Source organism: Ornithorhynchus anatinus, chromosome X4, assembly GCF_004115215.2.
Source record: "Ornithorhynchus anatinus isolate Pmale09 chromosome X4, mOrnAna1.pri.v4, whole genome shotgun sequence".
NCBI lineage: Eukaryota > Metazoa > Chordata > Mammalia > Monotremata > Ornithorhynchidae > Ornithorhynchus > Ornithorhynchus anatinus.
Window position 1 is genome coordinate 1960755 of NC_041752.1, and position 20638 is coordinate 1981392.

At 56.5% G+C, this 20638-nt stretch overlaps 2 protein-coding genes across 3 annotated transcripts; one reads left to right on the top strand and one right to left on the bottom strand.

The window, feature by feature from the left end:
* The first annotated feature begins 874 nt into the window (after positions 1–874).
* GSG1 (germ cell associated 1) lies at positions 875–3808 on the top strand. Its single transcript, XM_001520591.1, has 5 exons — positions 875–1196; positions 1855–1902; positions 2731–2883; positions 3308–3419; positions 3511–3808. Exons 1-5 carry the CDS (start codon positions 875–877, stop codon positions 3806–3808), a joined length of 933 nt encoding a protein of 310 aa, XP_001520641.1.
* A 354-nt stretch (positions 3809–4162) lies between these two features.
* On the bottom strand, positions 4163–18102 carry FAM234B (family with sequence similarity 234 member B). 2 transcript variants are annotated; one of them, XM_029054478.1, is made up of 13 exons: positions 18015–18102; positions 13919–14332; positions 13141–13239; positions 12670–12861; positions 12226–12356; positions 11232–11379; positions 9919–10060; positions 9642–9785; positions 9119–9200; positions 7528–7683; positions 6731–6842; positions 5829–6059; positions 4163–5553 (listed from the first exon to the last, which is right to left on the bottom strand). In XM_029054478.1, the coding sequence occupies exons 1-13, from the start codon at positions 18049–18051 to the stop codon at positions 5285–5287; spliced, it is 2157 nt and encodes a 718-aa protein (XP_028910311.1). In that variant the 5' UTR covers positions 18052–18102; the 3' UTR covers positions 4163–5284. The 2 variants fall into 2 exon arrangements, with proteins under 2 accessions (XP_028910311.1, XP_028910312.1); XM_029054479.1 differs by lacking the exon at positions 7528–7683.
* Between the last annotated feature and the right edge of the window lie 2536 nt (positions 18103–20638).

The following is a 20638-nucleotide window of genomic DNA, read 5'->3' on the forward strand; positions in this document are numbered from 1 at the left end:
CATTTTACAGATGAGGTAACTGAGGCACAGAGAAGTTAAGTGACTTGCCCAGGGTCACACGGCAGACAAGTGGCAGAGCCTGGATTAGAACTCACAGTGTCTCACTCCCAAGCCCAGGCTCTAGCCACTAGGCCATGCTGCTTCTCGTATGCCCTGCGGCTCTCCTAGCTCCCGACTCTGCTATTCCCTGCTCTCCTGCTTCTTCACTCTGCTATGCACTGCTCTTCCAGTCCCTGGATCCTGAAGACTCTGTCTTGTGTGGGAGGGTCCCCCCTGCCCCACCAATATCCCAAGAGGTCACCCATTTCCTATCCTAGGGGAGTCAGGGAAAGAGCTCCCACTACCCAAGGCTGTCCACTGCCCACTTCACCCTTTCCCTCTCCCTCCCACACCCTCTGCCTCCCTAGCCCACTGGCCCAGACCAGGATCACCCCTAGAGTTGAGCCAGGCCAGATCAAGGCCCCTACCTTTCTCTTCAGAGGGTCCCATCTCCCCTACCCCCGGATAGCTGGGAACCGTGACCCCCATCGCCTAGACACAACCGGCTCACTCTGCTCTTCTGACTCCAGACCCCCGCTAGGCTGTAAGGTCCCCAAGGGCAAAGATCAGGCATACTAACTCTAATATACTCTCCCAAGTGCTCAGCACACAGTAGACTCTAAGCTCCTTGAGGGCAGGGGCCATATATACTTCCTTTTTCGGACTCTTCCGAGTGCCGATTGACTCACCACCACTGGTTGCTGCCCACCATATGCTCTGTGGGACTGGGAATTGGGTGGAAGCCTGTGGGGTGACCAGCTATATGGATGTGAAGCCAGGGTGGGGGAGTTGGCGATCCCTCCAAAGCCCCCCTCCCCCGACTTATCAGTTGCAGATGGAGCTCTGGAGGGAGATGCCTGTGCGCCGGGCGATCCTGGCCGTCATCCTAAACCTGTTGGCCCTAGGCCTGTCCACCGCAGCCCTGCTTGGAAGCCACTGGTGCGTGGGCACGCAAAAGGTGCCCAAGCCCCTGTGTGGGAAGGGGTCAGTCGCCAAGTGCATCGGCGTGCCGGTGCCCGCTGGTGGCGGGGTGGGGGTCAACACCTCCGGGAGGGAGGTGGTCCACTACAGCTGGGAGACCGGCGATGACCGCTTCACCTTCCGCTACTTCCACGCGGGCATGTGGCTATCCTGTGAGGAGAATGTCGAGGGGCCAGGTAACCTCCCTCCTGTTCCTCTTCCTAATCCCCTTAATTTTTCCCCTCCCTCCCTTTCCTTCCCCTCGTTCTTTCTCCTCTCCCTCCCTTTCCTCCAGAATGGAGGACCGGATGGATGGATCCTATTTAACCAGTGGAGAAAGTAAGGCTCAGAGGGGAAACAGGACTAGACCGAGGTCTCCCAGTCTAACGACGGGAAACAGAAAGCAACCCCTTTCCCACCCCTCTCGCCGCCTCCATTCTGTAGGGCTCTTGGGAAATTTGGAAGTCCTTCTGCCAGGACCGGGGGCTGAGGTCCAGACTTCCTTCCTGACGGGCCTGGCTCACTGTGTTCCCATAAGAGCTGCTAGATCCTCATTCCCCATACCCGCCCCGCACCTTATAATAATGATGTTATATAGCACGGATTCAGCGCTTACTGTGTGCCAAACACTTCGACTAGCGCTGGGGTAGACACCGAGTAATCAGATGGGACCCAGTCCCTATCCCCCACAGGGTTTGCTAAGTGGGAGGGAGATGGGTTATGACCCCCCCACTCTGCAAAGGAGGACCCTGAAGCCCAGAGAGGGTTAGTGACTGACCCGCATCACCCAACAGGCCGGGGCAGAGCAGGGACTCACACCCACATCTCCTGACCCCCCCCCACTTTGGGTTGCAGGTGAAAGGTGCCGCAGTTTCATTGAGCTGACCCCAACGACCGAGAGAGGTGAGGCTTGGCGTCAACCCTCCGACCCTAAAGGGGCCTGGGCTCCTTGGTGGAGATCCCTGTCTCTGAGACGGGTTTGGGTGGGCCGCGTCAGTAACTCAACTCCTGGCCCCCAGCATTTTCGCGGTGGAAGTGACAAACGTACGATCCCCCGGGGAGGTTTAAAGACCTCAGGGTGGTGAGAAAACTGGCCCCCCCACCGCCAGTTTCTTTTCCTTGATTTATATTAATGTCTCCCCCTCTAGACTGTAAGCTCATCGTGGGCAGGGAATATATATTTGTTATACTGTACTCTCCCAAACCCTTAGTAGGTGCCTTGCACACAGTAAGTGCTCAATAAATACAACTGATTCACTGACTTTCCAGCAGAACCCACCGCCGCCATCAAAATCAACAGGGCTTACTTTCACGGCCCTGGGGGCGGGGGACGGGGGGGCTGAAGGAATGTGGGGAGGAACAGGACCCCTTCTCGTCGCCCCGACCAAGGGACCGGTTTCTCGGCTGGCTGCGGGAAGTTGGGACTGGTTGAGAGGAGTTGGGAGGCTGTGCCCCCAGCCCTTGGGTGGCCCTGGGGGCGACGTGCGGGAGGGGAGGAGAGGAAGAGAGGGGAGATGAGAAAGTGGGGAAGGGGAAATAAGAGGGAAGGGGGCCGATTTGCTTACCTTCTATCTACTCCAACGCTTAGAACAGTGCCTGATGCATAGTGAATACTTACCAAATACCATAAGAGGTTGGAAGGGAAAACACGAGGGGTGAAGGGAAAGGGAAGAGAGGTGGGGAGAGAGAGTCCGCAGGTCTGGTCCCCAGGAGGACTTCTGGTTCCGGCAGGGATCCTGTGGCTGGCCCTGGGGTCAGAGCTGGTCTACATTGGCCTGCTGGTGGTCAGCTTCCTGTTGCTGCTGGCAGAGATGCTACACTCAGACAACCCCGTGTGCGGCCTGAAGCTCAACGCCTTTGCCGCTGTCTCCTCTGTGCTGTCCGGTGGGTGAGCGGGCACGGCGTGGGGGAGGGGAGCAGGGGACGTGCTGCGCAGACCTCGGCTGGAGTTCAGGTGCGGGGAAAGCCGGGCCTCAGATCCGCATCGGTCTCACCCCGGTCGCCAGTGTCCCCCATAGGGTGGTAGGCCGGGAACGTCCGTACTTTGAGAGCCGTTCCCCCGGTCGACAGGGCCCAGCTCAGCTAGGCCGGCCTTCTCCCCAAGCCAGGCACATCTGGATGGGGGGCCTTGTCTCTTCTCCCTGGGTGAGTCTCTCCTGGATCTCCCTTTGGTCAGCCCCCTGGGCTGTGCAAGGAAGGGGAGGTGGCGGGCCGGTCTCCCTCACAGGCAGCAGGGATCTACAGGCCTGATCTCTCGCGTGACCACTCTGTCCTCCTTTTCCTCCCCTTCCCCTTCCTCCTCCGTCAGGCCTCCTGGGCATGGTGGCCCACATGATGTACACGCAGGTGTTCCAAGCCACCGTGAGCCTGGGCCCCGAGGACTGGAGACCACACAGTTGGGACTACGGCTGGGCTTTCTAGTAAGTGCCCCGAGAGCAGGGGGCCGGGGGCGGGGGCCTGCGGCCTCCCCTCTGGGCCCTCGGCTCACAGGCCGCGTCCTTCCGCCCCCAGCCTGGCCTGGTTCTCGTTCACCTGCTGCATGGCATCGGCCGTCACCACCCTCAACGCCTACACCAAGATGATGCTGGAGTTCTCACGCAACCGTGACCGCGATCTGGAGGAAGGTGCCCCTCCTGCCCACCTCCACCGGTGTTTTCTGCCCCCAGCCCACCCCGGGACCCCCCCACCGGCCCCCACGGGCACCCGGCTGGATCTGGGCTCCGAGCTGCGGGCTGAGGGGCTCCGTCCCCAGGCAGTAGTCGACCTGGATGAGGTGGCTGGGCTGTGGGTGGCGGAAGGGCGGTGTTGAGCTAGATGTCCGGCTCTGCCCGAAGGCCATTCCCCGATGGACCCCGTACCCGGCGAGGTGGGAGGGGAACCTCTCCTCAGCCCCCACCGGCCCCTGACCTGGGAGTTCCCAGCAGGGCCAAAGCATCCTGAGGCGGTGGGCGGCTCTCGGGCCCGTTTGTTTGGCAAAACCCTGGGTTCCTGCCCCTTCCCCACCTCTCTTTCCGCCCTCCCAGTGAAATCGGTTCCTCCCACCTCTGCCGACCATCCCTGGTCACCTGGGAAATGGCCACGGTCCAGCCCCCGTCTCCTCCTCCCCTGAGTCTTCCGTGTCCCGATGGACCGGCCCCCGGCCGAGACAGAGACGAGGGCAGAGCACCATGCGACACTAGATTTATTGGGCGTCGCGGTTCAGGTCCCCAGCATCCTTCTCTTCCCCAGCAGATCCTAGCAGGGGGCGGCCCTAGGTGGGGGTTGGGAAGCAGCCTGAGCGGGGTGGGGCGGCCACGGGGCTGGCGAGTGGGTGGTCAGCATGGCAGAGGGGCAGTGCCTGCTCATAGCCACCTTGACTTTCTGGGGTACTGGGTGGAGGAGCCAGGGTGGACAGAGGGGGCACACTGGGGTGACCCCCCAGGGTGGAGAACAAGTTGGCCTAGCCTGGGCCGGGATGACCAGGCCCAGACTGATGGCTATGGGCCCCGGCAGCTGGGCACGATCTCTCCCGGCCCTGCCCAAGCTGCCCATCCGGACCCCGAAGGCAGGGTAACGGCTAGCAAGATGCCAGTCAGGGTCCACCCGTCCTCCAAAGTGGCCCCAGCCCGGCCACGGGGAAGTGCGATTTCTGGAAGCTGCGGATTCATCCCGGACCGGGCAGCGGGCGAAGAGGGAGCCGGGCCTAAGCCGGACTTGGGGGACGGGGCTGGTCAATCTACAGAGGCAACGGAGCTAGGAAGAAGACCGAGAGGCTGCAGCAGGCTAGGGGGTGGGGGTCTTTACATACTTAAATATTTACAACAACACCCCTGCCTGCCACCAACTCTGGATCTCGGGGGGCTCAGTTGGGAATGGGGGAACTCACCGGGGCCTGGGGTGGGGGGAGGCTGGAAGAATCTGTGGGAACCGGAAGGTGGGGGGAGGAGAGACAGAAGGGTCCAGGCCCCCCATACCAAACATCCAGGAGGAATGGTGTAGGACCATAGCTTCCTGGAGCCAAGCTGCTCAGCCTGAGCTAATAAATTACCCGTACAAAAAATAGACATCTAGGACATTCACAGTTCCAGACCACCTCAGGGAAGGGTGGGGTGGGCAGGGGGTGGGGAGGTGAGGAAGGGGCGGGGGGGGGGGGGTCCCTGACGCGGCAGCCCCTGAGGACCCAGAGGGCCACCCTCCTCTCCCGGATGCGGCAAGCTGGGGGAGTGGGTAGAGAGCAGGCACGGTCAGCGTGGTTCCTGGGTGGTCTTCCCTGACGGTCGGCCGCCCCGAGGGTCCTCTTCAGGTTTCAGGACCCGGCTTTAACCTTGGAGTCCGTTGCCTCGGCCGGTAAGGGGGTGAGGGGTGGGGGGCAGAGAGCCGGCGCTGCCCCCCAGCCCTCGGGGCTGGATTGGACCCTGGGGGTGGGGGGGAGGTCAGACCGACTGGGGCAGGGGCTGCCTGGCCCACCCTCCATCCGAGTCCTCCCGCACTTGCCCGAGAGCCACTTCCTGCCGGGAGGGTCGGTCCCCGGGGCCGTTGGTCCCGCCCCAAACTGGATGCGCCACCAGGTTAGAACTGGGGAGGAAAAACACTGGGGTTACACCCCCACTTAACAGATGAGGGCGCTAAAGCCAGGGGAGTCAGAATCGGAACCCGGATCTCACCACTCCTGTTGCCGGACTCTTTGCCCTGGGCCACACCACCTCCTGTCCCCCTCCGAGCCCCCCGGCCCGCTCCTGCTCCTTCCCTCCGCAGCATCGAGAGACAGGAGGCACGGGGTCGGGCCGTACCACCCCCCCCGTGATGCTCCGTGACCCCCTCCCCTCCCCAACGCGGGCCCCCCGAGGCACCTTGTGATCGGAGCGGACGAACTTGAGCCTGGAGAGGAGACGCCTCAGCGGGTCCCCGCGGCCGGAGGCCGGGGGGGGGCGTCGTGTCCGGCAGGGCCGCCATCCGGCCCCCCGCCAGAGCCCCCCGCAGACTCAGGCTGCGGATGCCCAGAGACCCTGGGCGACCGGCCGAGCGGGGCGCCGTGCTGCTGGTCACGAAGAATGCATCCTTCCGGACATCGACCGTCCCAACTGCGGGCGGGATGCAACGGTCACAGGCCCCTCCAGCCAGGAGCGGTGTGGCTCTCGTCCCGGCCCGAAGCCCACCTCCTCTCGGAGGCCTCCCCTGGTTCCCTCCCTTCTCCCGGCCCCCACCTTCCCCCGTCACCGAAGCACGTCAGTACCGACCTATATGTAAGAATGTTACTATCTGAACCTCTATTAAGTTACTCTAGACCTCTCTGTCTTCTCTTCTTCCTCCTGATGATCAATTATTTGGTATCTGCCTCTCCCCTTAGATGTAAGCTCTTCGAGGGAAGGGATCCTTTGAGTGCGGTCTAGCAGAAAAAGCCTAGGCCTGCGAATCAGGGGGCCCAGGTTTCTAAACTCAGGTGTCCTTGGGGAAGTCGCTTTGTTTCTCTGGGCCTCGGTTTTTTCCTCTGTAAAATGGGCATCAGATACCTATTCTCCCTCCCGCTTAGACCAGGAGCGCCCTGTGCCACAGGCCAGGAGCCACATCTGACACGATTGTCTTGTCACCTCCAACCCGGTACTCAACAGCGTGCTTGGCACACGGTCAGCCCTTGACAGATAGCACTGGGCTGCCCCCGGATCCCAAGCCGAGAGCCTGGGGCACTCCGGCCTTGGTGAACACCATCGCCACCCTGCTCTCCCACCTGCCGGTTGGCTCAACGGGCGCTTACCTGTGGATGCGGTCACCGTGCCCGTGACGTTGGTCAGATCCAGCAGCACCGAGGGGAAGGCCGGGTGCAGGAGGTAGAGGTGCTGGAGGCCGGGCCCTCCCTCGGGGACATCCTGAGGGAAGGGTCGGAATGGGAGAGACGGTCTCTCGGGCCGTCCTATCTGACCCATCCCCACCGTCAGGACTGCCAAGGCGGCTCCCCTCGGTCAAAGGTCTCCGCGCCCGGCCTGCCCCAGACACCAGGGGATTCGCTTTCTCTCTCTTCCTGTCACAGATATCTACCCTGAATCCCACTCACTGTCCTGCCTTCTCTCTGCAGCCAGGCTACGGAGGGAATGGGAACACTCCCAGGATGGCTGACGATCCATTCTGACCGGTCACTGGGATAGGAGTGAGCACGGACTGAGCACTAAGCACTGTTCTAAATGCTTGGGAGCAAACAGCAGAAGCAAAGATACACCCTCCCTCTCCTCCAAGAGCTTCCATTCTAACAGGGGAAGGTACAAGGGTAAGATGGTGACTACTATCTCTATTGCTTGTATCCGCCCCAGAGCATAGTGCAGTGCCTGGCACGTAATAAGTGCTTAACAAACACCATAATTATTTTTTTATCATTATTGGACTCTCCCAAGTGCTCAGTCCAGTGCTCTGCATAGAGCAGACTGGAAGCTCCTCGCGAGCAGAGACTGTATCTACTGACTCTATTGGACTCTCCTAAGCGCTTGGTCCAGCGCGCCACGAACGGAGGGGCTCGGTCCCCGAGCCTGGGGGACAAGTGGATTTTTCACACCGACTCACCGAACGGCCAAGTCCAGCCGGCAGCCCCTCGGCCCAGAAGAGGAAGACGGACTTCCGGTCGGAGGTCAAGACGGAGACGGCATCCGACTCCCTGAGGTGACACGGGAGCCGGGCGCTCCAGACAGTAGCGCCCGATGTGCCGTCCACCACCAGCACCTGGGAGGCGGGTGACAGGCCCGGCGGACACCGTCAGCGTCCAGAACTGCAGCCGGGGCCCAACGGACTGATGGAGGAGGCCCCTCAGCCCCAACCAACCCGAATGAGCTTTGGGGGAGGCAGCCAGGCCTCCAGCCATGGCCCCCAGAACCCTTGTTTTGATCAGTGCTGGCCATGGGCTTTCCCCCGGAAACCTTCATTCCCGTCGGGAAGGAGCACGACCAAGTGGAAAGAAGCCTGGGCCTGGAAGTTAGGGGATCTGAGCTCTAATCCTAGTCCCGCCACTTCCCTGTCGGGTGGCCCTGGGACAGTCACTTTGCTTTTCTGTGCCTCGGTTTACTCAATTATAAAACAGAGATTCAATACCAGTTCTCCCTCCCCCTTAGATTGCGAGCCCCATGTGGAACCGGTACTGTGTCCGACCTTATTAATTTGTATCTTCCCCAGTGTTCAGAATAGTGTTTGACATATAATAAGCACTTATCAAATACCACAATAATAATACTATTAGTATTATTATTGTTGGTGCAAGCCACGGGGCACCAGGGGCTTACCCTAGTACATGGGGGCCACTGATACTTCACTCTAGCACACACACTTTGCTCCTCAAATGCTAACCTACTCACTGAATCTCGTTCTCATCTATCTCGCCACCGACCTCTCACCCACATCCTGTCTCTTGTCCGCAACCACCTTCCCTCTTCAAATCCGACAAATTATCCCCCGGCCAAAGTCTTATTGAAGGCACATCTCCTCCAAGAGGCCTTCCCTGCTTAAGCTCTCTTTTTGTTATCTTCTACTCCCTTCTATGTTGACCTGACTTGCTCCCTTTATTCATCCGCCAGCCTCAGCCACACAGCACTTATGTCCACATCCGTAATTTATTTCTATTAATGACTGTCTCTCCCTCCAACTGTAAGCTTGTGGAAAGGAAATGTGTCTGTTGTATTTTACTCTCCCAAGTGCTCTGCACACAGTAAGTGCTCAATAAATATGGTGACGGGTTACTTCTTGGACCCGAGGCGGGGCTCGCTATCCGAGTCCCGAATGTGGTGGCTGAGAGAAACAGCCCACCCCATTGTTTCCTCCATCCGGAAGCAGCCTGTGCTTTGGGATCAGACACAGGGGGAGGCCCCAACGCTTTCCCATAGCTCAAGGAGATCCTTCCTACACAAGATTGGTAAGTTACGCTATGGACTGAACGCTTACTCTGTACCAAGGACTGTGCTGGATAAAAGGCCATCAGATCCTATCCAAATCCCGTCCCCCACAGGACGCACACCCTAGGGGGAAGAGCAGAAATTGTATCCCCATTTTCAGAGAGGAGAGGTGACTTGCCCAAGGTCACCGAGCAGGCTCGGGGCAGAGTCAGGCCTAGAACTCAAGCCTAATGATCCCCAGCCTGGCACTTTCTACGCTGGGCCCCGAGTCTTACCTTTTTCACACCTTCTCCCCTCTGGGCCTGTAGCAGGAAGTCCGGTGTCTGGTCGTCGGTGAAATACCCCGGGGTCGGTTGGCTGTGAGAAATGATGGGGGAAAAATAACAATAATATTAATATTATCAATAATAATAGTAATAATACTTATGGCATTTACTAAGTGCTTACTAAGTGCTGGGATGAATACAAGCAAATTGGGATGGATACAGTCCCTGTCCTATACGGTGCTCACAGCCTTCAACCCCATTTTAGAGGTAACTGAGGCCCAGAGAAGCCAAGTGACTTGCCCAAGGTCAGCCAGCAGACAAACGGCAGAGACAGGATTAGAACCGAGGACCTTCGGGCTCCCAGACTATCCACTAGACCACTCTGCTTCTCAACATCAGGAGGAGGAGAGAGCCGGGAGCTCCAGATGCCAGGGTGGAGAGGGAGCAGGGGCCAGCATTCTCCGTTCCCCGTACTGGGGGAATCTGGGATGCAAAGCTGCCTACCCAAGGGGAACCGGAGGGGCCCGCTCACCTGCTTATGTCCGGGAGGTCCAGGGTCCAGAGGATCCCGAGGTCTTCACCATGCAGCAGGGACACCCCCTGCTTAGTGGTCACCAGGAGGTGGCTGCAATTGGTTTCTGCAGCCTTCACGGCCTGAAGGAACTCCACGCCGCCACTGCAGAGACAAGGTGTCATCGCCGCTGACGTCCGCCCTGCCCGCCCCCTTCCCGGTCCCTCCAGCTGCGGCCGCCTCTCCTCCCCGGCCGGTCCCCCGCCCCGAGCCACCCGTAGGGGTGGGGCCGCCCTACCTGTAGATGTCAATGACCTCCGACCGGTTGGTGGCCCTGCGCTTCTCCCACTCGGGCTCGTCCAGCTGCAGGGCCAGTGGGGAGCGACCCCCGAGCTGGGCCTGGGCCAGGACGTCCCTCAGGGCCACCGCCTGGACGTTGCCTGGACCCCGGGGGAGAGGCCACACCTTAGAGCCCAGTCCCGGGAGGCCAGGCCGGGGAAGATTCCCCACCCCCACCCAGGGACGCGGTCGGGCTGAGGCCGGAAGGCCACTCTTCCTTCCCTTATCAGTGCCAGAGGGAGGGAGTTCCGGATTTTATCTCCATGGTACAGTTGAGGAAACTGAGGCCCAGAGAGAGCTTAGGCGACTTGGGTGAGGCCACGCGATAGGCCAGGGGCTGATCTGGGACTCGTATCTGGGTGTCCCGACTCTTTCTCAAAATAACAATGATAAATTGTGGTATTTGTTAAGCGCTTACTACGAGCCAAGTGCTGTCCTAAGCACTGGGATAGACACAAGGGAATGAGGTTGGACATAATCCCTGTCCCACATGGGGCTCCACAGTCTTGATCCCCGTCTTACAGAGGAGGTAACCGAGGCCCAGAGAAGTTAAGTGAGTTGCCCAAGGCCACCTAGCAGACATGTGGATTGAGAAGCATCGTGTCTTAGTGGAAAGAGCCCGGGCTTGGGAATCAGAGGTCACGGGTTTTAATTCCTTTTCCGCCAGGTGTCAACTCTGTGACTTTGGGCAAATCACTTAACTTCTCTGTGCCTCAGTGACCTTATCTGTAAAATGGGGATTAAGACCGTGAGCCTCATGTGGGACAACCTGATAACCTCATACCTATCCCGACGCTTAAAACAGTACTTGGCACATAGTAAGCACTTAACAAATACCATCATCAGCATCATGTGGCAGAGCCGGCATTAGAACCCATGTCCTCTGACTACCAGGGCCCGCTTCCCTATTTCCCCAAGCCTCGCTTCCCACAGACAGGGAAACCCGGCCTGAGGAATGGCAAACCTCAGTGGCCCGGAGCCGGCATGGGGGAGCTGGCCCGCTAGACCCTGAGCTCCTCGAAGGCAAGGAACGTATCTACCGACTGTATTGGACTCTTCCAAGCCCTCGGTACAGTGCCCTGCACACACTAGACCATAACTCCTTGAGGGTCGGGGTCGCGTCTTAGTCCAGTGCTCTGCACACAGTCCGTGCTCAATAAATACCTCTGCCTGAGTGACTGGCACCAGCCTCCGGGGGCTCGCAGAGACCCCAGTCGGATCGAACTTTGGGTGTGGGTGAGTGGGGGAGCCGAGGAAAGGCCCGATTCTCACCGAAGCCGAACAGGATGTAGATGGCCCCATGGGGGGTGATGTGGACTTGTGGACCAATCAGCATCCCCGCTCCCATGATGGGGTACTTCACGGGTCGGCCTACTGTGGTCCCGGTCTTCCCCGAGACCAGCAGGAAGCACAGGTCGAGCTGCAGAGGCAGGAAACGGTCAAGGGCAGGGAATGGGTCTGCCAACTCTGTCCTGAGCTCTCCCAAGTGCTTAGTGAGCGCTCCGCACACATTAAGTGCTCGATAAATACCACCGATTGATCAATGGTAGATCGCAAGCTCCCTCTGGACTGTCAGCTCATTGTGGGCGGGGTTCACGTCTACCAACTCTATCGTACAGGATTCTCCCAAGCGTTTAGAATGGCGCTCTGCACACAGTAAGAGCTCAATACCACTGACTGATTGATTCCTCCATTCGGCTGTCAGCTTCTGGAAGGCAGGGATTGTGACTGCCAAATCTACCGTGCTGAGCCCTGGGGAGAGTCTAAGTCTCTGCACCCAGCAGACTGTAAGCTCCTGGAGGGCAAGGATTGGGGATACAACCTCTATTAGACTTTCCCAAGCGCTCAGTTAAGTGCTCTACACACAGTAGATTTTAAATTCCTTGAGGGCAGGGATTGTATCTAACTATTGGACTCTCCCAAGCATTCAGTACAGTGCTCCGCACACAGCACGCAACCCACACATACAACCGACCCGCCGAAACACTGATTGAGACAACAGAGCGTTAGCTAGCCTAGTCCGAGGAGACGGGTGACTACCAAATCGTGGAAAGAAAGACTGTCAGCCCCATGTGGGACAAGGACCCTGTCCAAACTAATTAAGTTGTACCTTCCCCAGTGCACAAAAGAGGGTTTGATACAAAGGAAGCACTTAATACCATTAAAAAAAAACAGCTCAGAGACCTTCAAAGGTGCCCCGGGGAGGGAAGACCTCCTCCCTCCTACCCCGTCCCCCTCCAGGGCCTGGGCTCCCCGCGGTGGGTACCTGCGACTCCCCAATGGTCAGAACCAGGAGATCGCCGACCCCGTCTCCGTCCACATCCGGGAGGCTTGCGGCCGGGGCGGCCAGAGTCCCGTTGGCCAGCTGGACCGGGTCGAGCGTCCACACGGCTGTCCCTGGGGCCATGGGGGGTTACATTGTGGCTTCGGGCCACGGGGGCCCCCCGAACCGCTCCCCACCCTGGCCCCAAGATCACCCTTGGGCAGGAGAGCTGGGGTCCCCCGAACCACTCTAGGGTCATCCAGGTGGAAGATTAAAATCTCCCACCGCTTTACGGCCATCATAAAGGCCTCGCTGGAGCCTCCATGCCCAATGATGGAAACCGTGAGTATGTAGCATCTGGTTTCCTATTCCCCGGCCTTGGTGAACGGAGGAGGAGGAGGAGGGGGTGTCCCGTCAGCCCAGATTCCCCTCAGCTTTCCACTCTACCTGAGGTGGCTCTGGCCGTGGTCAGCAGCTTCGACATCCCTGTCACAATACAGACAGCCCCCTCCGAAGCCCCCGGCCGTGCCGGCCCAGAACACTGCACCCCTCGCGCCTCTTCTGGGAGAGTCCGGGCCCAAAGGGTGCTGCCGTTCAGACCTGAGAAGGCCTGGAGCATGGCCAGTGGCTTGGAGGAGCCTGTAGGGGTCAGAGGGGCAGTGCCGTGAGGGGCCCCGGCCAAGAGCCGAAAACGGTGGGGTCTGCCCTGCCCCGCTACCATCCCGGCCCGGCGGACGATGGCCCCCCACGTGGTTGGATGGAGTGAAGGTGAGGGCAGTGCCCTCAGGGGATGAAGTAAAGGGGAAAGTGGAAGGGCTGAGGGTCCACAGGTAGGCCCTCAGGCAGCTTGAGCCCGGGGGAAGGATGGAGGGGTGAAGGGCGGCACCCCGGTGTGGCTCCCGGGGACCCTCCCCCTACCTGGTGCGCTAAGGTTCGCCGCAGCCGAGGAGGAAAGCAGGACGTCAGGCAGCTGGTCCCCGCCGGCGTCGGTCAGCTCCAGCACCGTCAGGGCCCCGTCTACGAGGTGCCGGGGACAGAGAGGTCATTCCCACCAATCCCCAACCCTCAGCTCTGGAGACCAAAGCCCCCTTGTTCCTGTACAAGGATGGTGTCGTGTGTATCTCATGGTGGCTGTAGAAGCCTCCAAAAGGGAGTTGCTAGATCGTATACTCCTTAAGGGCAGGGATCATGCTCGTTGTGGGCAGGGAATGTGTCTGTTTATAGTTGCACTGTACTCTCCCTAGCACTTAGTACTGTGCTCTGCACAAAATAAGCACTCGATAAATACGAATGATTGACTACTAACTCTGTGGGACCCTCCCAAGTGCTCAGCAAACAGCAGCCTGTCAGCTCCTCAAGGGAAGGGATGGTGTCTACTACTCCTCTCTCCCAAATGCTCAGACTGGTGCTCTGCCCACAGCAGACTGTCAGCTCTTCAAGGCCAAGGGATCGTGTCTATTAACTCTACTGGACCCTCCCAGCACTCAGCATGGCGCTCAGCACACTGCAGATGCTCAATAAACAGCACTGACTGATGGATGGCATCAGAGACAAAGGGGCCCCTGAGAGACATCCCGACCTCCCCAGTGGCTACCGTGAGACCCCGTGCCACTCACTGCCCGGCCCGGGGAGGGTTGGGAAGGGATGTCGACACCTCCCCCGGCGGAACCTCTGCCCGGCAGACGGAGCCACTCACCGCCTGGTGGGCCCAGAAGGCGTGTCCATGTCCCACGGGGGTCCCGGCGTGGGCAGGGCACCAGGAAGGCGCATACGAGCACCAGGACGACGGAGACCAGCACCGTCAGCAGGAACACGGATGTCCGCAGGTAGGCCCCGAGGGACGAGGAGGCCTTTGGCTCCAGCCCCCCGAGGGGGCCCGGGGAGTAGCCCTCGGGGGGACCCTCGGCCAGACGCGGCTGCTTGGGGGCAACCCCGCCCTCCGCGTCCGAGTCAGCGGGCTCCCCCAGGGGGCTCTTCCCATTCTTGACGCTGCCATTCTTCTGCTGCTGCTGCTGTTGCTGCTGCAGGTTCAGCACCAGGTCGTCCTCGCTCTCGTCGCTGTCGGCCTGGGTGAGGGGGTCGTACTCCCCCAGGTCCGGATTCTTCTTCCCTGCAGAGAGACGGAGACACAGAGACAGAAAGCATCACAGAGACGTTAATAGAGAGAGGTGGAGAGTGCAAGAGACACAGAGCGAAGCCAAGGCAGAGTGGAAGAGGCACAGGGAGGGGAGAAAATGAGACAGAGACAGAGTAAGAGACAGAGAGAAATGAAGAGACAAAAAGAGAGGCAGAGTGGAAGAGATGCAGAGAGAGACCGAGACAGAGAGACAGAATATAAGATGCCCAGAAAGAGAACGAGAGAGACACGGAAGAGAGCGTACGAGACAGAAGAAGAACACTGTTAGCCCCATGTGGGACAGGGACCATGTCCACCCTGATTAGCTTGTATCTACCCCAGCACTTAGTACAGTGCCCGGCACACAGTAAGCGCTGAACATATACCATAAGGTCGCTCTCTCTTGCGCGATGGCACATGTCCAGGGAGACCCAGAAAGCCGTGTGTCTTTGAGAGGATGGGCAGAGAGCGGAGGAAACTTGCCCACCGGGGACCCACCGGGTGCCAGCCGGGAACGCGATGGCCCGGCCACTCCCTGGGGGCGGTGACGCCAGCGGCCACTCATGGAGTGTCCGGCCAAGAGGCCGGGCACCAGGAGATGGGACCATAACGTTCCAGGGAGAGAAGCTCACTGTGGGCTGGAGCAGTGTCTGTTTATTGTTATTTTGTATTCTCCCAAGCATTTAGTTCAGTGCCCACAATGAGCTTACGGTCTACAGAGGGAGACAGACATTAAAGTAAATATCAGATACCATTTTTAAAAAAACAAACAAAAAAACAAGGGCTCGATAAACACGACTGACCGATGGTTTGCTCAGAACTGAGAGAGAGTAAACTCACCTCTCCAGTCAGGGTTTTACCCAGCTGGGAGAAACTGGTGACGGGGCAACGACTCATTCGATAGGGATTGCACACCTCAAACACTTTTCGGTGTGCACACCCTGACAGATTTCATAACAACAGTAACAATGGCACACATTGTTACTGTACTCTAAACACTGGGGCAGAGCCAAGATAATCAGGTCGGACACGGCCCCGTCCCACCCGGGGTTTGCGGTCTAAGGAGAGAAGGTAGTTTATTCCCATTTTCAGAGGAAAAAAAATGAGGCTCCACCCTAGGTCACACCATAAGTGGGGCCTAGAATGGGGTCTCCTGACTCAAGGAATCGGTCATATTTATTGGATGCTTACTGTGTGCAGAGCGCTGTACTAAGCACTTGGGAGAGTTCAGTGCAATTTGGAAGAGTTAAATTCCCCTCTCACTAGAAGCATACAGTCTAGAGTCTAGATAACCAATACAAGAGACTGTGGTGACCTTTGCATGCCTTAGAATTAATTGACAAATATTTCTTTTTTATGGCACTTAGCATTTATGCACTGTACTAAGCCCTGGGGTAGATAAAAGGTTAGACACAGTCCCTGTCCCACATAGGGCTCTAGCCACTAAGCGACACTGCGTCTCAGTTTCTTAATAACATGATCGCACACAGGAAAACCACAGGGCACTTTGAGAGGGTTTAGTAAAATTACAAATGGATAGTTTTGGGTGTTTTTTTTTTTTAAGTAATAGTATTTGTTAAGCACTTGCTATGAGTCAGGCATTGTAGTACGCTCCGTGGTAGACACAAGGTAATCAGGTTGAAGACAGTCCCTGCCCACAAAGGGCTCCTAGTCTTAATCCCCATTTTACAGATGAGGTAACTGAGGCGCCGAGAAGTCGAATGACTCGTCCAAGGGGATGCGGCAGATGAGTGGCGGAGCCAGGATTAGAACCTAGGTTCCGGGGCTTCCAGGCCCGGGGTCTTTCCACTAGGCAACACTGCTTCTCGGGTTACATACACCGTCCCGGCGGTCTGTCCATTGCTATCCACCCAGCAGACTCTGAGTTCCTTTACAGACGAGGTAACTGGGGCCCAGAGAGGTTAAGTGACTTGCCAGAGGTCGCACAGCAAGCCGTAGGTAAAGTGGGATTAGAACCTGAGTCCCCTGTCTTTCAATCATTTTCTCTTCCACAAGGCCAAGCTCGCACATCACCCGTTGCACTCCTCCTACTATCCTCTCCCCAGCTCTGCACCCAGTAAACGGCCAATGATCACTATTGATCGATTGATTTGGGTCACGGAAGCACAGGGAACGTAGACCTGCACTGACGCTCCTTCTGAGAGGACCGGCATTGTTTTTTTTAAGCGCTTACTATGTGCCAGACACTATCCTAAGCGCTGGGGTAGATACAAGTTTGTCAGATTGGACACGGTCCCTGACCCACATAGGGCTCACAGTCTTAATCTCCATTTTACAGACGAGGTAACTGCGGCACACGGAATTGAAGTGGCTGGCCCACGATCGCACAGCAGACAAGCGGCGGAACTGGGATTAGAACCCATGACGTTCTGACTGATGCTGGGGTAGCAGCGTGGCTCAGTGGAAAAGAGCCTGGGCTTCGGAGTCAGAGGTCATGAGTTCGACTCCTAGCTCTGCCACTTGTCAGCTGTGTGACTGTGGGCAAGTCACTTCACTTCTCTGTGCCTCAGTTCCCTCATCTGTAAAATGGATTAACTGTGAGTCTCACGTAGGACAACCGGATTACCCTGTATCTCCCCCAGCACTTAGAACAGTGCTCGGCACATAGTAAGCGCTTAACAAATACTAACATTATTATTATTATTATTACTCCCAGGCCTGGGCTCTAGCCACTACACCTTGCAAGCGCTTAGGATAGTATTTTGCCCATAGTAAGCGCTCAATAAATACCCTCGATGATAAGTGTTTAGGATAGTGATAGTGAGAAGCAGCATGGTGTAGAGGACATAGCACGGTCCTGGGAATCAGAAGGTTATGGGTTCTAATTCCGGCTCTGCCACTTGTCTGCTGGGTGACTTTGGGCACATCACTTCATTTCTCGGGGCTTCAGTTCCCTCATCTGTAAAACGGGGGTTGAAACTCTAAGCCCCAGGTGGGACTGAGTTCAACCACAGTGCCTGGCACATAGTAAGCACTTAACAAATACCATAATTATTAGTGTTATAGTTACCGCTGATGATAGGCATTTAGGACAGTGCTCTGCACACTGTAAGCGCTCAATTAATATTTTCCAAGCGCTTAGTACAGTGCTCTGCACACAGTAATCGCTCAATAAATAAGACTGAATGAATTAATACCATCCACGGTAAGCTCTGCACATAAAGAGGGCTCAGTAACCACCATCACTGAGAAGCGTTTAGGACGGAACTCTGCACATAGCGAGCGCTCAGTAAATCCCATCGATGAGAAGCGTTTAGGACGGTGCTCTGCACACAGTGAGCGCTTAACAAATACGACTGATGGCATCCTGTGGAAAGGAAGGGGGCCTCCCTCTGAGCCAGCACCAGGGGGTCGGGGGGACGATTTTCGTGCCCCCCGACCTTGGGGTGTCGGGGTGCGGGAGAGGGGTGTGATGCACGCCCCTCCCCCTCCCCCAGGGATGATGCCCACCCGAGCTGGGAGCTCCTCTGCAGCAGCAGCAGCAGCTGTTGCAGCTCCCCAGCAGGGATGCAGAGGGAGGCCTCCCCTCCTCCATCTTCTCCTCCTCCTCTTTTTCCTCCTCCTCCTCCTCCTCCTGCTGCTGCCCTTCCACCCTCCTCCGTACCCGGGGATCCCCAGGGATACCCCTGCCCCGGGTAGGTCAAGGCCCCTTTACCTGGGAGCTTCAGCGCTCTGGACAGCACAGTCGCCATGATGGACAGATCGACTGCGCCTGCGCGGAGGCGCGCGGCCTGCTGGGAAATGTAGTTCTCGGCCGCCCCGCCCGCCTATCGTCATTCAGTCAGTCAGTCGTTAATTCATTCATTCGATCAGTCAATCATTCAGTCATCGTTCATTCATTCATTCCTTCATATTGCTGCCTCTTTACTTGTTTTGATGTCCGCCTCCCCCCTTCTAATAGTAATAATACTATTCTAAAAATAATTATTTACTATGTGCAAAGCACTGTTCTAAGCGCTGGGATAGATACAAGGTGATCAGGTTGCCCCACGTGGGGCTCACAGTCTTCATCCCCATTTTACAGAGGAGGTAACTGGTGCACAGAGAAGTGAAGTGACTTGCCCACAGTCACGCAGCTGACAAGCGGCGGAGTCAAAACTAGAACCCATGACCTCTGATCCTCAAGCCCGGGCTCTTTCCACGGAGCCATGCTGCTTCTCTGACTGTAAGCCCAGCATAGGCAGGGATTGTCTCTCTTTATTGCTGCATTGCAGTTTCCGAGCGCTTAGCACAGTGCTCTGCACACAGTAAGCACTCAGTAAATACAACTGAATGAATGAGTAAATTAATAAATACGATTGAACGAATGAATATAACAATAAACGAGAAGCAGCGTGGCTCAGAGGAAAGAGCCTGGGCTTGGGAGTCAGAGGTCACGGGTTCTAATCCCGGCTCCTCCTCTTGTCAGCTGTGTGACCTTGGGCAAGTCACTTCACTTCTCTGGGCCTCAGTTACCTCATCTGTAAAATGGGGCTGTAGACTATGGGCCTCACATGGGACAACCTGATTACCCTGTATCTATCCCAGTTGGGACAACCTAATTCCCCTGTGTCTACCCCAGCGCTTAGAACAGTGCTCGGCACATAGTAAGCGCTTAACAAATACCAACATTATTATTATTACTTAGAACAGTGCTAAGCACACAGTAAGGGCTTAACAAATACCAACATTATTATTATTATTGTTAGTTGTGTGACCTCGGGCAAGCCATTTAACTTCTCTGTGCCTCAATTACCTCATCTGTAAAATGGGGATGAAGACTGTGAGTCCTACGTGGGACAAGCTGATTACTTTGTATCTGCCTCAGCTCTTAGAACAGTGCTCGGCACATAGTAAGCACATAACAAATACCAACATCATTATTATTATTATTAAACAGACACATTCCCTGGCCACAACAATCTTACAGTCTGGAGACATTAATACCTTAACGAGTATTCGGGAGAGTCATCCGTGGCTAGCCTAGTCAAACATGCTCCCACACAGCCATCCAGTGTCCAGCATGATAATTCTGTGTTTGGACGGGGCCCAGCCTTCTTGCACAACAGGCCCGCTAACTCCCTGCCCCTCCCCAGGCCTTTCCCTGAAGGGGAAGAACTGGATTCATTACCGGGCTTGTTCTTTGGAGTTTTGGATTAGAGCCACAGGGGAAAGAGATTACAGCGATTAGGCCTGTTTCATTTTGAACAAACAGAAAGTCAGAAGGCCCGAGAATTATATAACTCGGGCAGAAAATGAATCCAATCGGTGGAGGCTGGGATTAAGCAGAAAACCCAATTGAAATGGCAGAAAATGAATCAATAAAACTTAATCACCAGCAGAAGTGGAAATGCGATTTTGAAGGAATGACCTTGGAAGTTTATGGCAAAGGGCAGAGAGGCATTCCTGGTAGGGCGCTTGAAAAGGAGCTGACAACCCCACTCTGATAATAATGTCTCATCGGAAATTAGACCCCAGTCCCAAGAACCCTGGGGCCCTCTTTTGCTCCTTCCCATCGTGTTCCTCTTTTTTAAAAAAAGGTATTCGTTAAGCATTTACAACTGTATTTAGCGCTGGGGTAGATCCAAGCTAAGGAGGTTGGACACAGTCCCTGCTCCACATAGAGCTCACCGTCTTAATGCGGGTTTTGCAGATGAGGAAAGTGAGGGGCAGAGAAGCAAAGTGCTTTGCCTTATTTCCCACAGCAGACAAGTTGGCGGAGGCTGGATTAGAACCCAGGTCCTCTGATCCTCAGACACCCTGAGCCAGCAGGTCACAGCAGGCAGAAACCAGACTGGACCCTGATACTTATTGTCCCATTGTGGGGGGGGTGGAAACCAGGGATAATAATAATAATGTTGGTATTCGTTAAGTGCTTATTGTGTGCTGAGCACTGTTCTAAGCGCTGGGGTAAATACAAGGTAATCAGGTTGTCCCACCTGAGGCTCACAGTCTTCATCCTTATTTTACAAATGAGTTCAAAAGAGGGGAAAGGAAGAGATAATAATAATAATGTTGGTATTTGTTAAGCGCTTACTAGGTGCCGAGCACTGTTCTAAGCGCTGGGGTAGACATAGGGGAATCAGGTTGTCCCACGTGGGGCTCACAGTCTTAATCCCCATTTTACAGATGAGGGAACTGAGGCACAGAGAAGTTAAGTGACTTGCCCACAGTCACACAGCTGACAAGTGGCAGAGCTGGGATTCGAACTCATGAGCCCTGACTCCAAAGTCCGTGCTCTTTCCACTGAGCCACGCTGCTTCTGGAAGCTGTTTGTGGGCAGGATTGTTATGATGATAA

Excerpts from the sequence above, each read along its gene's own strand:
- GSG1 (XM_001520591.1), top strand. The coding sequence starts at position 875 with ATGGAGCTCTGGAGGGAGATGCCTGTGCGCCGGGCGATCCTGGCCGTC. Across the intron at positions 1,197-1,854 it reads GGAGAATGTCGAGGGGCCAG|GTGAAAGGTGCCGCAGTTTC; the intron begins GTAACCTCCCTC and ends TTTGGGTTGCAG. Across the intron at positions 1,903-2,730 it reads GACCCCAACGACCGAGAGAG|GGATCCTGTGGCTGGCCCTG; the intron begins GTGAGGCTTGGC and ends TGGTTCCGGCAG.
- FAM234B (XM_029054478.1), bottom strand. The coding sequence starts at position 18,051 with ATGGCGACTGTGCTGTCCAGAGCGCTGAAGCTCCCAG. Across the intron at positions 6,060-6,730 it reads CACGGTGACCGCATCCACAG|TTGGGACGGTCGATGTCCGG; the intron begins GTAAGCGCCCGT and ends TCCCGCCCGCAG. Across the intron at positions 5,554-5,828 it reads TCGTCCGCTCCGATCACAAG|TTCTAACCTGGTGGCGCATC; the intron begins GTGCCTCGGGGG and ends TTTCCTCCCCAG.